The 17,458-nt window shown below is 41.6% G+C and overlaps 2 protein-coding genes across 4 annotated transcripts in view; both read left to right on the forward strand.

Moving 5' to 3' along the window:
• LOC112073766 (butyrophilin subfamily 1 member A1-like) overlaps positions 1–6,586 on the forward strand; it is a 34,600-nt gene extending 28,014 nt beyond the window's left edge. The window contains exons 3-5 of one of the 3 annotated variants that reach the window (XM_070440276.1): positions 5,922–5,947; positions 6,208–6,244; positions 6,435–6,586. In XM_070440276.1, coding sequence (XP_070296377.1) covers positions 5,922–5,947; positions 6,208–6,244; positions 6,435–6,571 — 200 coding nt within the window. In that variant the 3' untranslated portion in view covers positions 6,572–6,586. The other 2 variants (XM_070440275.1, XM_024140998.2) reach the window with 2 other exon arrangements.
• Positions 1–13,220, forward strand: part of LOC112073770 (uncharacterized) — a 142,949-nt gene extending 129,729 nt beyond the window's left edge. The window contains exons 12-13 of the mRNA XM_070440274.1: positions 11,830–11,916; positions 12,602–13,220. Coding sequence (XP_070296375.1) covers positions 11,830–11,916; positions 12,602–12,624 — 110 coding nt within the window. The 3' untranslated portion in view covers positions 12,625–13,220. The remainder of the gene's footprint in view (positions 1–11,829; positions 11,917–12,601) is intronic.
• Positions 13,221–17,458: the final 4,238 nt, after the last annotated feature.

Raw genomic sequence — 17,458 nt, forward strand, 5'->3', positions numbered from 1 at the left:
TCCCTTTACTCCTCCCCTTCTCTACTTTTCTCTTCTTTTCTCCTTCTCGCTTTTTCCTCTCCTTTTTTTTTCCCCCCTTTTTCTCTTCTCTCCTCCCTTCTCCTCTCCTCTCCTTTAATAACAGATAAACAATGTAGGGCATGCGGGATCTGTGAAATGTGTATAGGTGCGGATGCTTTTTGTGAAATAGCACAGTTACAAGTTGGAAATAAATTGGATTGGGACAACAGAAATAGAGGAAGGACTAAGAACAAATGAGAGAGAACTATTGTAAAGTGGACTGTTGTCTGTAAGATGGCGTATAAGATGTATAAATTGAAGGTAAAAGCAGAAGTGTTTATTAGTTTTACTCCAATTGGAGGGATCCGGTGGTAGGGTGCGGGAATAATAATAAAGTATTATTCTTAAAAAAGTATTGTATGTCTATATAGGTATGGTGTTTATGTATATATGTTGTATATGTATGCATGCGTGTAGGGATATATATATTTACCCCCAAAAAATATGGGGATTTGGAACTACCATGCTGCTGTTAGATTGGTAACCAACACTAGACACTCTACCATGCTGCTGTTAGATTGGTAACCAACACTAGATACTCTACCATGCTGCTCTTAGATTGGTAACCAACACTAGACACTCTACCATGCTGCTGTTAGATTGGTAACCAACACATCATGGTGGTGCTAGGTTTCCTCCAGACGTGACACTTGTCATACAGGCCTAAGAGTTCAAACTTGGTTTCATCAGACCAGATAATCTTATTTATCATGGTCTGATAGTCTTTAGGTGCCTTTTGGCAAACGCCAAGCAGGTTGTCATGTGCCTTTTACTGAGGAGTGACTTCCGTCTGGCCAGTCTACCATAAAGGCCTGATTGGTGGAGTGCTGCAGAGATGGTTGTCCTTCTGGAAGGTACTACCATCTCTACAGAGGATCTTTAGAGCTCTGTCAGAGTGACTATCGGGTTCTTAGTCACCTCCCTGACCATGGCCCTTCTCCCCCGATTGCTCAGTTTGGCCGGGCGGCCAGCTCTAGGAAGAGTCTTGATGGTTCCACACTTCTTCCATTTTAAGAATGCTGGAGGCCACTGTGTTCTTGGGGACTTTCAATACAGCAGAAATATTTTGGTACCCTTACCCTCGACACAATCCTGTCTCGGAGCACTACAGACAATTCCTTCGACCTCATGGCTTGGTTTTTGCTCTAACATTCACTGTCACCTATGGGGCCTTTCCAAATCATGTCCAATCAATTGAATTTATTTATTTAATTTACCACAGGTGGACTCCAAATCAACTTGTAGATAAATCGCAAGGATGATCAATGGAAACAGGATGTACCTGAGCTTTCGAGTCTCATAGCAATGGGTCTGAATACTTATATAAATGTATGTGTTTTAAAACTGTTTTCGCTTTGTCATTGTGGGGTATTGTGTGTAGATTTATGAGGAAACATTTTTATTTAATCCATTTTAGAATAAGGTTGTAACGTAACAAAATGTGGAAAAAGTCAAGGGGTCTGAATACTTTCCGAATGCACTGTATCAGCCAGGATGGAAATGACTCCTCTGTCTTTCCACGCATCACAGGGGAGCAGCCAATCAGAATGAGTTTTTCCCCACAAAGGGCTTTTTTACAGACAGAAATACTCCTCAGTTTCATCAGCTGTCCGGGTGGCTCGTCCCAGACAACCCTGCAGGTAAAGAAGCCGGATGTGGAGGTCACGGTCTGCGGTTGTGAAGCCGACATACTGCTAAATTCTCTATAACGACATTCGAGGCGGCATATGGTAGAGAAATTAACATTCAATTCTCTGACAACAGCTCTGGTGGACATTCCTGCAGTCAGCATGCCGATTGCAATCTCCCTCAAAATGAGACATCTCTGGCATTGTGTTGTGACAAAACTGCACATTTTAGAGTGGCCTTTTATTGTCTCCAGCATAAGGTGCACCTGTGTAATGATCATGCTGTTTAATCTTGATATGCCGCACCTGTCACACCTGTCAGATTATCTTGGCAAAGGAGAAATGCTCACTAACAGGGATGTAAACAAATTTGTGCACAACATTTGAGAGAAATACGCTTTTTGCACGAATGGAACATTTCTGGGATCTTTTATTTCAGCTCATGAAACATGGGACCAACACGTTACATGTTGAGTTTATATTTTTCTTTGGTATAGGTAGCCAATTCAAAACATATATTTTACCCTCTGGTTAACAGTTTAGCTTTTATTAGAATGTATCAATGTTTTCGTCATGTCCCAAAAAACGTATCACCGACACTCATGAACGGTTCATATGATTCATTTAAACTATTATTTTTGACGAAATGATCGATTCACTTCACCATTGTATTAGATGGTATGCGGTTCAATTGCATTGAATTGAATCATGTGATTCTTCAAAACTTGTTTTGTAGACACTTCCAGATGATTTGGCCATCCAATGTGTGGGACATTGCAACTCAATAGATGCTAGTCAGCCTGCAAAGTAAACACTTCTWAGGTAGTGAACACTCCTTAGGTAGTGAACACTTCTTAGGTAGCTAAGATAAATATGACTAAACTAGAAAAGGTACATTTCATGAAGAACATGATTTAGGACATTTCTATAGGTGAATAAAACAATGTGTAGCCACCATAGTCATTTGGTCTTCGATATATGAACTAAGATAATTATTTCAAAGCATAAAAACGTAATTGTTGTAATGTTGAATTTTTACATCAACGGTGGTTTCAACCAATCTATCCAGGAGAGAGAATGGGTGGCGCATCGCCGGAGACAACATGGTGGCGCCTCTCAGGAGAGAAGAATGGGTGGCGGCCATCCAGGAACAGAATGGTGGCCTCTTCCAGGAGACAGAATGGGTGGCGGCTCCCTCCAAGGAGACAGACATGGTGGCGGCACCTCCAGGAGACAAATGGGTGGGCGGACCATCCTCAAGAACAGAATAGGTGGGCGCCCTTCCTACCAGAGACAGGAATGGTGGGCGCATCTCCAGAGACGAAATGGTGCGCCACTCTCCAGGAGAAGAATCGGTGGCGGCATCCTCCAAGTAGCGATCCCAGAGAGAACGTGTAGTCGGCCAATCTCCGTCCATGCCAGAAAATGACGGCATTGGCGCCATCCTCAGAGACAGATGGTGGGCGGCCATACCTCCAAGAATAATCAATCATTTATTTATATAGCCCTTCGACATCAGCTAAATCTCGAATACTTACAGACACCCAGCCTAAACCCCCAAACGTAGTAATGCGGTTAAGCCACGTTCTAGAAAACTGCCCTAGAGGCCAAACAACTGGAAGAAACCTAGAGAGGAACCGGCATATGAGGGGTAGGCCAGTCCTCTTCTGGCTGTGCCGGGTGGAGATTATAACAGAACTATGCCAAGATGTTCAAAAATGTTCATAAGTGACAAGCATGGTCAAATAATAATCATGAATAATTTTCAGTTGGCTTTTCAAAAGCCTGTACACCCATTCTGGGTGGGCGGCCATCCTCCAGGAGAGAGAACGGGTGGGCGGCCATCCTCCAGGAGACAGAATGGGTGGGCGGCCATCCTCCAGGAGACAGAATGGGTGTACAGGCTTTTATTCCAGTCCTCCTCTAACAAACCACATTTTAGAAATGAGCTGCTCAACCGGACCTTGATAAACTGTCTCTGATGTGTTTGAGCAGGGCAATCAAAAGCCTGCACACCCAGTATCTCTTGTGGTGGTTAATTTCTTTACTATCAAATGATCATCACACAGGTCAGAGTCATACTTAAACTAAATCTTTATACACTTATTCATAAGGGAGCAGGTCAATACAACACGTATAAAGTGAATGGATTGAGTTCTCTATGATAATGATGGCTGGTTGACGAATCACCCTCAGATGATTCGTTGAGAGCCCCGAGACAAAGATACAAAGCTCTTTTATAGCCAAGATACACCCCCTTCAGTCTACATGACAAACAACAGATGTATGGAATGGTCACAAGGTTAAGATTTGTATGAAAGTTACTAATAATTCAGAGCAGACCATATCTGCTGTAAAAACAGTACTCTTTTTGTAGAGACCAATCTGGCCCTGGAGTCATCTCTCCCTGGTACCATATAGAACAGAAACATTAACTATGGAATGTTGTCTTCATCACCAATCCATCGTAAATTCACTGTCAGTGTTAAATCTCCCAGAGGCCCATTTTCAGTCCACACACACAGATGAGTCTTCTAAAAAATACTATTCTGTTGCATAAAACAACCATTTGATGCAATAAATGTATTATAACATAATCTTGTAATTGGGTTGACCACATGTGTTTATAGTTTATGTGTTTATAGTTGCCTAACAGGTATTCTACTTCATGGGGGTTAAGTGCCTTGATCAATAACAGGAGATGGTACATGGGATCAGAGAACAGTTTCTCTGTGACAATACCATTGTCAACAACAGGATATGGTACATGACGTGACTATTAATGTGATGACGTGCTATTTTATCAAATCGAACCTAACGTTTAATTATTATATGATTAAATTAATGATGCAACAATTAACTCATTAGTAACCTGGGGCACCACGGGAAAAGTTTATTTAACGAGTTACCGTTTCCTGAATTAACTCAAGAATATCAGAATATCGATATTATACCCGTCATCAATCAGTTCTTAATTAATTGGTATATCAGTCTCATTCTGAACGTCGCAAAAGTATTGGATATCTGCACGAACCCATAAATGATGAATCAGCGATATACAAATTGGCTTAATTATTTATTTACTACATAACTAAATATTCACATAGAAATACATAAACACACACATGGTATAGTTATTGGTTACTAACACAATGCAATGAAAGGTCCCTAGTGGACTAAACCGATATGATGACTTGTTACACAAAATGGCAGATTCAAAAGAGAAGTAAAAAGGGAAAGGGAGAGACAAAGGAATTCAACTATCGGGACGTTTGTAAACTTTGCACATGAACGACCGATCATTCGACAAAAATTGCAATGTACAAGTTTACATGTAGCTGTCCTTGATCGTCGTGGTTATAAGTCTCTGGTTGTCTTCAGAGTTTGAAATGTCACATGGTGAGAGTTTGTTCTCCTCCCGTCTTCGGTCGAGTTTCCTAGACTCCGTTACAGCTGCAGACTAGGAATGTTACGGTCTAGTCAGTTTTTTATTTTTGTGTAGAGAGTTTGAGAGTCTTGCCATTTTCTGGTCTTATAGTTTTAAACCATTTGTCGAATGGAAATTTCCCACTTGGGTAAAAAGGGGGCGTTCCATCAAGTTGCCACAATGTCTGTGCTCATGTGGGTGTGGTTACTGACTTGGCAAAGTTTATATGAAACGCAATTATCTCATTTAGAAGGCTAAAATCACATTTAATCTTCTCACAAATATAGTTAAATAATATACAAATAGTTTCATATTTAATCATATAAGTTCCTCAACATTTAGATGTAAATCTGATAACTGGGACGTATACATTTGTAGAGTTACAGTTCTTTAGTTATACCGTCCTTAATGATATCACAAAACAACAAATTATATGACATAATTATTGTTTGGGTCCCCACCAACCATTTCAGACGTTTGCATTTGAAAATTAATGTCCCAATGTCCAATCTTTTGATGTTTGAAAAAACAAAGTCTCTCTCTGTTGTAACAAAGGGATTATTTTATTTCCATTTCTGCAGAGTCATAAACCGGCCCAACTCTGGGAAAGTCATGACACCACATTACGCTGACTTTTTTATACCTACATACAGACATTGGACATTTTATGGAAAAGAAAGGAAATTCTATCTGTTTTATCTTGTATCTGTGTAGGTGCTGTATCTCAGCCAGTGATCTCTGTTTTATCTTGTATCTGTAGGTGCCGTATCTCAGCCAGTGATCTCTGTTTTATCTTGTATCTGTAGGTGCTGTATCTCAGCCAGTGATCTCTGTTATCTTGTATCTGTAGGTGCTATATCTCAGCCAGTGATATCTATTGATGGAACTAAAGGCTGGGGGGTGGCCCTGAAGTGTGAGTCTGGAGGCTGGTTTCCTGAACCTGAAATGGAGTGGCTGGACAGTTCTGGAACCATCCTCCCTGCTGATGGACCAGAGAAACACAGGGATGAGGACCTCTACACTGTGAGACGACATGTCTCCGTGAACAAGACTGACACCAACAGGTTCACCTGTAGAGTTCAACAGCAGGAGATCAACCACCTGAAGGAGACAGAGATTCATGTCCCTGGTGAGGTCTTCATTGGTTAACCCAAACACCTGAGACCTCTTGTTAGTTAGACTAGTTAGTGGAGGACGGTTTCCTAGGATGATGACCTTATTGGTCTGTGTTCAGTAGTATTTATAAATTATGCTTTACTTCCTATACAGTATATATGTAGGTGCTGTTGTAATGGTTTGACATGACTTCTCTGTTTCAGATGACCTGTTTCCTAAATCATACATAGTGTTGATTGTTGGTCTATCAATAGCTGTAGCTGTTGCAGTTCTTGCATCTTTAGCTGGTGTCTACATGTGGAGAAAATGTACTAAAGGTGAGTTTAACCTTGATCTCTGACTGGTCCTTGATGTCTGACTGGTCCTTGATCTCTGACTGGTCCTTGATGTCTCATTGTTAAACACTTAAAAAAAAATTGTATACAAACAATATTTAAAAAAACCTGTTTTGTGAATGGTATTGTGTGTAAATTGATGATGGAAAAAAACGATTTAATACTTTTAGAACGAAGCTGTAACGTAAGAAAATGTGGAAGAAGTCAAGGGGTCTGAATACTTTCTGAATATAAGAAAGATCAGGATATAACTAGGAATGACCCATATACTGTCCATTAGNTTCGGGTAGCCTCATCAAGCTTCCCAAATAAGTTGGGTGAATTTTTGTCCCATTCCTCCTGACAGAGCTGGTGTAACTGAGTCAGTTTTGAAGGCCTCTTGCTCACACACGCTTTTTCAGTTCTGCCAGCAAATTTTCTTATTAGGTTTGAGTCAGGGCTTTGTGATGGCCACTCCAATACCTTGACTTTGTTGTCCTTAAGCCATTTTGCAACAACTTGGAAGTATGCTTGGGGTCATTGTCCATTTGGAAGACCCATTTGCGACATAGCTTTAACTTCTGACTGATGTCTTGAGAGTTGCTTCAAAATATCCACAATTTTCCTGCCTCATGATGCCATCTTTGAAGAGCACCAGTCCCTCCTGCAGCAAAGCACCACTACAACATGATGCTGCCACCCCCGTGCTTACGGTTGGGATGGTGTTCTTCAGCTTGCAAGCCTCCACCTTTTTCCTCCAAACATAACGATGGTCATTATGGCCAAACAGTTTATTTTGTTTCATCAGAGCCAGAGGACATTTCTCCAAAAAGTACAATCTTTGTCCCCATGGCAGTTGCAAACAGTAGTCTGGCTTTTTTTGTGGTTTGGAGCAGTGGCTTCTTCTTTGCTGAGCGGCCTTTCAGGTTATGTCAATATGGACACGTTTTACTGTGGATATAGATACTTTTGTACCCGTTTCCTCCAGCATCTTCACAAGGTCCTTTGCTTGGCTGTTCCTGGAGTTGATTTGCACTTTCGTACCAAAGTACGTTCATCTCTAGGAGACAGAACGCGTCTCCTTCCTGAGCGGCTTGACGGCTGCGTGGTCCCATGGTGTTTTACTTGCGATACTATTGTTTGTACAGATGAACGTGGTACCTTCAGGCGTTTGGAATTGCCTCCCAAGGATGAACCAGACTTGTGGAGGTCTTGTCACACCCTGACCTTAGAGCCTTTTTATTCTCTATTTGGTTAGGTCAGGGTGTGATTTTGGGTGGGCATTCTAGTTTTTCTATTTCTTTGTTGGCCGGGTATGGTTCCCAATCAGAGGCAGCTGTCTATCGTTGTCTCTGATTGGGGATCATACTTAGGCAGCCCTTTTTCCCACTTAGATTGTGGGATCTTGTTTTGCATAGTTGCTGTCTAGCAGAACGTTATGTTCGGTTTTGTGTTTGTTGTTTTGTTTGGAGTTCAGTTTAAAAATCATGAACACTTTCCACGCTGCGCTTTGGTCTCATTCATCGACGGACGTAACAGGTCTACAAGGCGTTGGCCTTGAAATACATCACAGGTAACCTCCAATTGACTCAAATTATGTCAATTAGCCTATCAGAATCCTCTAAAGCCATGACCAATTTTCTTGATTTTTCCAAGCTGTTTAAAGCACAGTCAACTTAGTGTATGTAAACTTCTGACCCACTGGAATTGTTGATACCGTTAATTATAAGTGAAATATCTGTCTGTAAACAATTGATGGAAAAATGAATTTGTCATGCAGCAAAGCAGATGTCCTACTGACTTGCCAAAACTATAGAAATTTGTGGAGAGGTTGAAAAACTAGTTTTAATGACTCCAACCTAGTGTATGTAAACTCTAGACTTCAACTGTATGTGTGACTTCCATGTTGAGGCTCTTTATGGTAGTGGTGGGCAGGAGGGGCATATGTCTGATCTGAGGGGGCCTAAATGGGGTGTGGGCATGGTTGCTAGGGGGGGTGTGATTGGTGTGGTGTTGTTGGTCTGGATGTAGGTCCTCTCGGCTTGGGTCCTCTATGTGTAGGTCCAGGGGGGGTCTCGCAGGTCTGGGCGGGGTGTCTATTGATCTGTTGCTCATGTGTGAAGTGTTTGGGACTGCGTTTGAGAGCGATGTCCTTTAGAGTCCGGGGCGAAGGTGGCACTGCTGCCTTGTATAGGTGACCTGGTCATAGAGGCTGTTCAAGTCCAGGTGAAGTGGTGGGCCAGGAAAACATTTGGGTTTGAGGCACAGTCACAGGAAATACTTGTGTTTACCTGCTGTATGGGGTGGAAGTCTTTTCGTGGTAGCAGGGTGGAGATAACCACTTGGGGAAAGTGGAAGAAGCTTTTTCAATCACTCCCTTGAGTCGCTGTGGCCACCCTTTCCTGCTGGGCCCTCAGGTAATTTGTGCCTGTGTATTATTATTATTATTATTATTATTATTATTATTATTATGTAGCTGGCGTGAACCTAGTTGGTCCTCAGAAGAAGGTCTAGGGCGCACTGGGTGTTTGGACACCAGAGTTCAGACACACTATGTTTGGGGAAAGTTTTATTTTCATATTTCCCATTTGAGTCCATAAAGGGTACAATCTGTGTCTTGTGTATGTCCTCAGTGGGGTGTGGGGGGTTCGTTAGGAGGGCTGTCAGGGTGGCTGACAGGGGTGAGATCCCTGGGCTTTGGGTTCTTCATGTATCTGATTTTGACGCTATGGTCAGAGGTGGACTTCTGCTATGGTGTCCAGACTTTTGTCGGGGCTGAGGTGGGCTGTTCTGATGGCTTCTCTGCGGGTGGCCACCTCTCTAGTGGGTTGTTCTCTATCACACACCATCCCCCTCACCCTCTCATCCAGCTGGCCTGACCCTGCTCATCCGCTGGCTGACCCTCTCCTCCAGCTGGCTGGACCTCTCCTCCAGCTGGCTGTTAAGTGGTGCTGAAACCTGCATTATAAACTGGGTGGTTCTTTACACTGTTAAGTGGTGCCAAAACCTGCATTATAAACTGGGGGGGTTCCAGCCTGAATGCTTATTGGCTGGAAGCAGTGGTATATCAGACCGTCTTCCACGGGTATGAAAACATTTATTTCTTTGCTAAAATAGTCAAAAGCTCATCTTCATGACCTTGTCTCTCCCTCTTCCTCTCTCTCGATCTCTCTCTTCCTGACTCTCTGAGTGTCAGTCCTGACAGATCTCAGTTCTTTGAATATGAATCTGTCTCTCTGAGCTGTGAGGTTCAGGGGAACTCTACTGGATGGAGAGTGGTGAGGAACACAGAGAGAGGAATCCTTTCAGAGTGTAATACTGACTGGGGAAAACAACAAGGGTCTTCATGCATCGTGTCACTAATACCATCATTACAGTGGGTGTACTGGTGTGAGTCTGGGTCTGGAGAACACAGCAATGCTGTCAACATCACAGTACATGGTATGTCACAAACACCATCTACTAACATTATAGTGTTTAGTGGTTCATCTGGTTTCAGACAGCTGATGTTATGTTTTATATATGATGTTTATATATTATATACAGCTGGAGCTGTGATCCTGGAGAGACCTGTTTATATATTATATACAGATGGAGCTGTGATCCTGGAGAGCCTGTTTATATATGATGTTTATATATTATATACAGCTGGTGCTGTGATCCTGGAGAGACCTGTTTATATATGATGTTTATATATTATATACAGCTGGAGCTGTGATCCTGGAGAGTCCTGCCCTTCCTGTGACTGGGGGAGATTCTGTGACTCTGCGCTGCAGATATCAGGGACTCCCTCTAACCTCACAGCTGATTTCTACAAAGATGGATCCCTCATCAGGATGAGACTACAGAGAGATGACCATCCTGCAGTATCCAAGTCAGATGAAGGACTCTACAAGTGTACCAACTCTGAAGGAGAATCACCAGAGAGCTGGATGACTGTTGACAGGTGAGAATATGAGAAACCTTGACATTCAGATTATCTGGTTCTTCTTTACACTTAAGTGGTGCTGAAACCTGCATTATAAACTGGGTGGTCCTTTACACTTAAGTGGTGCTGAAACTGAAATTGTAGCGCGCCAAATTCAAACTACAGAAATATCAATATTCAATCTTCACAAAAATATAAGTGTAAGACATCAAAATAAAGCTTATCTTCTTGTTAACTTCTCTGCGCTACGGATCCTTTTACGGAATCACTTTCCTAAACAACCGCTAGAATTGCAGGGCGCCAAATGCATAAATATTATTATAAATAATATTATTATTAAAATATTTATAATCATGCAATCACAAGTGAAATATACCAAAACACAGTTTAGCTTGTTATTAATCCACCTATCGTGTCAGATTTTTAAAATATGCTTTACAGCGAAAGAAATTTAAGCTTTGTTGATTGTAGCTTTCAATGCTACAACAGCTAGCCCAAATTAGCTTGGTCACGAAGTCAGAAAAGCAATAAAATGAATCGCTTACCTTTAATCTTCGGACGAGACTCCCAGTTACACAACAAATGTTATTTTTTGTTCGATAAATATTACTTTTTCACAAAAAATTATGTTGAGAGAACCAAGCCTTGTTCCAGTCGTCAAATTCCAAAAAGTATCCGTAATGGTCGTAGAAACATGTCAAATGTTTTTTATAATCAATCTCAGGTTGTTTTTAACAAACATAATCAATAATATTTCAACGGACATAACTATTCTTTAGGAGAGAAAATGAAAATGGGGAGCCCTCTCTCTCGCGCAGGAAACATTCAGAGGACAGCTGACTACTTTTGAAACATCTCGCTCATTTTTCAAAATAAAAGCCTGAACTATGTTAAAGCCTGGACACAGCCTGAGGAAGCCATTGGAAAAGGAATCTGGTTGATACCCCTTTAAATGGAAGAAAGACGGGCCAGGAAACACAGATAAAAAAAATAATAATCACTTCCGGGTTAGATTTGATCAGGTTTTCGCCTGCAGAATAAGTATTGTTATTGTTATCACAGACAATATTTTGACAATATTTTTTTAAAGAGGTTAACCTTTTAGCGCTAGGAGTCAATTTTTTATTTTCTTAAAATAACGTTCCCAAGGTAAACGGACATTTTCTCTGGCCCAGATCGTATAATATGCATATAATTTACAGAATAGGATAGAAAACACTCAAGTTTCCAAAACTGTCAAAATATTGTGAAGTTAAAGTGTTGATAACTGTATCTCTGATTGAACCATGTTGTAAATTGTTGAAAACTGTAGCTCTGATTGAACCATGTTTAAAGTGTTGATGACTGTCTGTTTAGGGGAAACCAGGGTACCCAGGAAGACCCACCAAGACCAATTAGGTGAGTTTCTACCTTACATCACAACAGCTGCAGGGGCACAATATGGTATTCTAAACACAGTGTACTATATTATATTACCTCTTAGTAGAAGTAAGAGGAGTAAATAGCCCAGGTATTGATGAGGCGTAAATAGCCCGGGTATTGATAAATAGTAAATATCCCCGGGTATTGATAAATAGTAAATAGCCCCGGGTATTGATAAATAGTAAATAGCCCTGGGTATTGATAAGGAGTAAATATCCCTGGTGTTGATAAGGATTCAAATCCCAGGAATTAAGGAGTAAATATTCCTGGTGTTGATAAGGAGAAAATATCATGGGTATTGATAAATAGTAATAGCCCTGGGTATTGATAAGGAGTAAATAGCCCTGGTATTGATAAGGAGTAAATATCCCTGGTATTGATAAGGAGTAAATATCCCTGGTATTGATAAGGAGTAAATATCCCTGGTATTGATAAGGAGTAAATATCCCAGGTATTGATAAGGAGAAAATAGACCTGGTATTGATAAATTGTAAATAGCCCTGGTATTGATAATTAGTAAATATCCCTGGTATTGATAAGGGAGAGCTGGACATAAACAGGAGCCTCATTTGAAGTAATTTGAAAGGATTCTAAGTAGCACAGTATTGACTAGTAAATCATCTGATATGATTTCCATTTCTAAGTGGTTCTGTATTGGATAAGTAAATACATGGCCACACTGATGAACTACTTCTGTGTTGAACAGGTGATCATGTTGAAGAAGAGTGAGGCTGAGATCACCTGATCACCATAACAACCATCAGAATGGAACTCATGGAATTCTAATATAGAACTGTGAGTCACAATGCTGTATGTTGTTACATTGTAGCTCCACCTGCTGGAACAATAGTGGCATTTGATCAAATGTGATCTATTAACTGATACATGTATTATTCTGATTGGAATGTGTTTTAATATAATGTGTGTTGTATTATTCATTCAGCAGCTTTAAGCAGCAGTCATATACTGGTCATATACTGTGTAGCATTATGGTTGATACATTGTAAATGCCTTAACTTTTCATGTCTATACAGATCAATGATAGGTGTTGAGGTTTCAGGCATTATTGTTACAGGTTCAGTAATAATGTTATACCGTTACATGTTACAGAGATAGAAAACATACAGGAGAGGAGAATTATATTATAATTATTATCTTTATTTTCCCATTTTGGTCTCTATAGTAGTTCATCATGATTTGATTTAAACATGAACTAATGTAGTCCTATTGATTTGTGCAAACCATTATTTTTCATTTAATCATCTAGCTAAGATACTGCTTTTGACTTTCTATCATATAGAATTAAATAAATGATTTTCCTCAAACATGTAGCCTGTTTTTTAATCTGTTCTGAATGACATCAAAACAACTCAGTTTTTAATTTCACTCACTTCCCTTTAAGTATCTTCTAAATACTCCATTCCAGGTTTCCCCTACAGCCCCCAGGGCCTTGAGTATCTTCTAAATACTCCATTCCAGGTTCCCCCTACAGCCCACAGGCCTTGAGTATCTTCTAAATATCCATTCCAGGTTCCCCCTACAGCCCACAGGGCCTTGAGTATCTTCTAAATACTCCATTCCAGGTTTCCCCTACAGCCCCAGGGCTTGAGTATTTCTAAATACTCCATTCCAGGTTCCCCCTACAGCCCTCAGTCATTTCTGCCATACTGCTCACAACTCTCTAGTCAACAACTGTCAGTGACAGTCACATTTATTTATATGATCAATGTTCTTGGCACATCCCAAGTTGTTGTAAAATGAAATATTTCTACAAGCCTACTTGTTGTCCAGTGGTGATTTTAGCTGTAAATCTTGGTTTGGCAAGGTACTTTTTTTCTTCTTCTGCCACAAAGCCACTACACTACACAACACTAAACAAAACATTAACTGCACTATCAGGTGACAAACGTTGCCCACAAGCTGTTAGGGCTCATTAAGCTGTCCCAACAGCAGAGCTTTCTTTTCAGCACCATGGAGGGAATCCTTACCACTGCTACCCAGAGCCTCAGCGGAGCCTTGTCTGGCAGAGAAACAATTCATTCAACCTCATTTACTGCCGTTTTAAAAAACATAGCTGATATGGCTGACTTGTAAGGGATAGTCATTTCGCTAGCGACCCACAACGACAACATCCGGTAAAATGCAGAGCGCGAAATTCAAAAAACAGAAATAATAAACATTCATTAAACATACAAGTGTTATCCATGGGCTTAAAGATGAACTTCTTTCCTGTCAGATTTCAACAGGCTTCATGAGATTATCTGAGGACAGCACACAAACCATACAAACATTTTCCAGCCAAGTAGAGGAGTCACAAGTCAGAAATAGCGATAAAATGAATTACTTACCTTTGATGATCTTCATATGGTTGCATTCACAAGACTCCCAGTTACACAAATGTTTGTTTTTGTCGATAAAGTCCCTCTTTATATCCAAAAACTGTTTTGTTGGCGCGTTTTGTTTCAGTATCCACTGTCTCAAAGGCAGTTACAACAGGCAGACGAATACATCAAAAAGGACTAGTAAAGTTTGTCAACATGTCAAACAATGTTTTATTATTAATCCTCAGTTGTATTTTGTCTAATAAATTAATGATATTTCAACGGACAATAGCGTGGTCAATATAAAGGAAAAATAACGAAGGGCGCGCTCTCGCTAGCGGACGCCTATCCCTTATATATATGTTTTAAGGAGCGTGCAGCTCGTGCACAAACAGCTCTGGGACCTTTCACTCATTCAGTGGTCATTCTCCTCATTTTCAGATTAAAAGCCTGAACAATGTGTAAAGACTGTTAACATCTAGTGGAAGCCATAGGGAATGCAATCTGGGTCCCTTTATATGGTTGTCATGACGTTGGCCTGTGGGTAGGTTTATGAATACCTTCCTCCCTCTTCTCTGAATACGCTCTATTTTGACTGCCTCCACCACAGAAAGCACTGAGCTAGGCTGAAACACCTGCATTTTTGGAGCTGCTTACGAATTAAAAAAGAGACCATGTTTGTATGTGGTTTTATTGACTGGCCTTCATTGTCTTAAAGTAATGATGGACTGTTTTCTTTTGCTTATTTGAGCTGTTTCCATAATATGGAGTTGGTCTTTTACCAAATAGGGATATCTTCTGTATCCACCCCTACCTTGTCAAACACAACAATCAACACTGTTTCATAAACACTGAGCAGACATTGTTGTTGGTGTCAGGAGAGGGAGGAGAATGGCTGCCGTTATATCGGGGACGTAGGTCTGTGTGCCTTGTAAGGATCCGACGGCGAGTGGGTATCTGCATTTACCATCGATCCAACGCACAATCGAGCCATCGAGCAACGACAATAACTGGATATTAACTACAATCTACGATCACGTATATCCTACCAACGGGACATAAAATGTAATATCTTGTGTTTCACTGGTCGTGGTTGAGTGAAACATGAATAACATACAGATGGCGGGTTATACACTGTATCAGCAGGATAGAACAGCAGCCTCTGGTAAGATAAGGGGTGGCAGGTTTATACACTGTATCAGCAGGAATAGAACAGCAGCCTCTGGTAAGATAAGGGGTGGCGGGTTTTACACTGTATCAGCAGGATAGAACAGCAGCCTTGGTAAGATAAGGGGTGGCGGGTTATACACTGTATCAGCAGGATAGAACAGCAGCCTCTGGTAAGATAAGGGGTGAAAGGTTATACACGTATCGGCAGGATAGAAAGACACCTCTGGTAAGATAGGGGTGGCAGGTTATACACTGTATCAGCAGGATAGAACAGCAGCCTCTGGTAAGATAAGGGGTGACAGGTTATACACTGTATCAGCAGGATAGAACAGCAGCTCTGGTAAGATAATGGGGTGAAAGGTTATACACTGTATCGGCAGGATAGAACAGCAGCCTCTGGTAAGACAAGGGGTGGCAGGTTATTACACTGTATCAGCAGGATAGAAAGCAGCCTCTGGTAAGATAAGGGGTGACAGGTTATACACTGTATCAGCAGGATAGAACAGCAGCCTCTGGTAAGATAAGGGTGGCAGGTTATACACTGTATCAGCAGGATAGAACGAGCAGCCTCTGGTAGATAAGGGGTGACAGGTTTACACTGTATCAGCAGGATAGAACAGCAGCTCTGGTAAGATAAGGGGTGACAGGTTATCACTGTATCAGCAGGATAGAACAGCAGCCTCTGGTAAGATAAGGGGTGGCAGGTTATACCACTGTATCAGCAGGATAGAACAGACGCTCTGGTAAGAATAGAGGGGTGGCAGGTTATACACTGTTTCAGCAGGATAGAACAGCAGCCTCTGGTAAGATAAGGGGTGGCAGGTTATACACTGTATCAGCAGGATAGACAGCAGCCTCTGGTAAGATAAGGGGTGGCAGGTTATACACTGTATCAGCAGGATAGAACAGCAGCCTCTGGTAAGATAAGGGGTGACAGGTTATACACTGTATCAGCAGATAGAACAGCAGCCTTGGTAAGATAAGGGGTCGGCAGTTTATACACTGTAATCAGCAGGATAGAACAGCAAGCCTGGTAAGATGGGGGTGCAGGTTATAACCTTGTATCGGCAGGATCGAACAGCAGCTCGGTAAGATAAGGGTGACAGGTTATACACTGTATCAGCAGGATAGAACAGCAGCCTCTGTAAGATAGGGGTTGGCAGGTTGTCACACTGTATCAGCAGGATCGAACAGCAGCCTCTGGTAAGATAAGGGGTGGCAGGTTATACCCTGTATCACAGGATAGAACGACACCTCTGGTAAGATAAGGGTGGCAGGTTATACACTGTATCAGCAGGATAGAACAGCGCACCTCTGGTAAGATAAGGGTGGCTAGGTTATACACTGTATCAGCAGGAATAGACAGACACTCTGCGTAAGATAAGGGGTGGCAGGTTATACACTAGTATCGCAGGATAGAACAGACACCTCTGGTAGATAAGGGTGGCAGGTTATACACTGTATCAGCAGGATAGACAGACACCTCTGGTAAGTAGGGTGCAGGTTATACACTGTATCAGCAGATAGAACAGACACCTCTGGTAAGATAAGGTGCAGGTTATACACTGTATCAGCAGGATAGAACAGCAGCCTCTGGTAGATATGGGGGTGACAGTTATCACGCACTGTATCAGCAGGATAGAACAGCAGCCTCTGGTAAGATAAGGGGTGACAGTTGTTTAACTGTATCAGCAGGATAGCACGCAGCCTCTGGTAAGATAAGGGTGGCAGGTTATACACTGTATCAGCAGGATAGAACAGCAGCTCTGGTAAGATAAGGGGTGGCAGGTTATACACTGTATCAGCAGGATAGAACAGCAGCCTCTGGTAGGATAAGGGGTGGCAGGTTATACACTGTATAGCAGGATAGAACGACACCTCTGGTAAGAGAAGGGGTGGCAGGTTTACCACTGTATCAGCAGGATAGAAAGCAGCCTCTGGTAAGATAAGGGTGCAGGTTTATACCTGTATCAGCAGGATAGAACAGCAGCCTCTGGTAACGCTAAGAGGGTGACAGGTTTAACAGCTGTATTCAGCAGGATAGAACAGCAGCCTCTGGTAAGATAAGGGTG

Source organism: Salvelinus sp. IW2-2015, unplaced genomic scaffold, assembly GCF_002910315.2.
Source record: "Salvelinus sp. IW2-2015 unplaced genomic scaffold, ASM291031v2 Un_scaffold2357, whole genome shotgun sequence".
Taxonomy (NCBI): Eukaryota; Metazoa; Chordata; class Actinopteri; order Salmoniformes; family Salmonidae; genus Salvelinus; species Salvelinus sp. IW2-2015.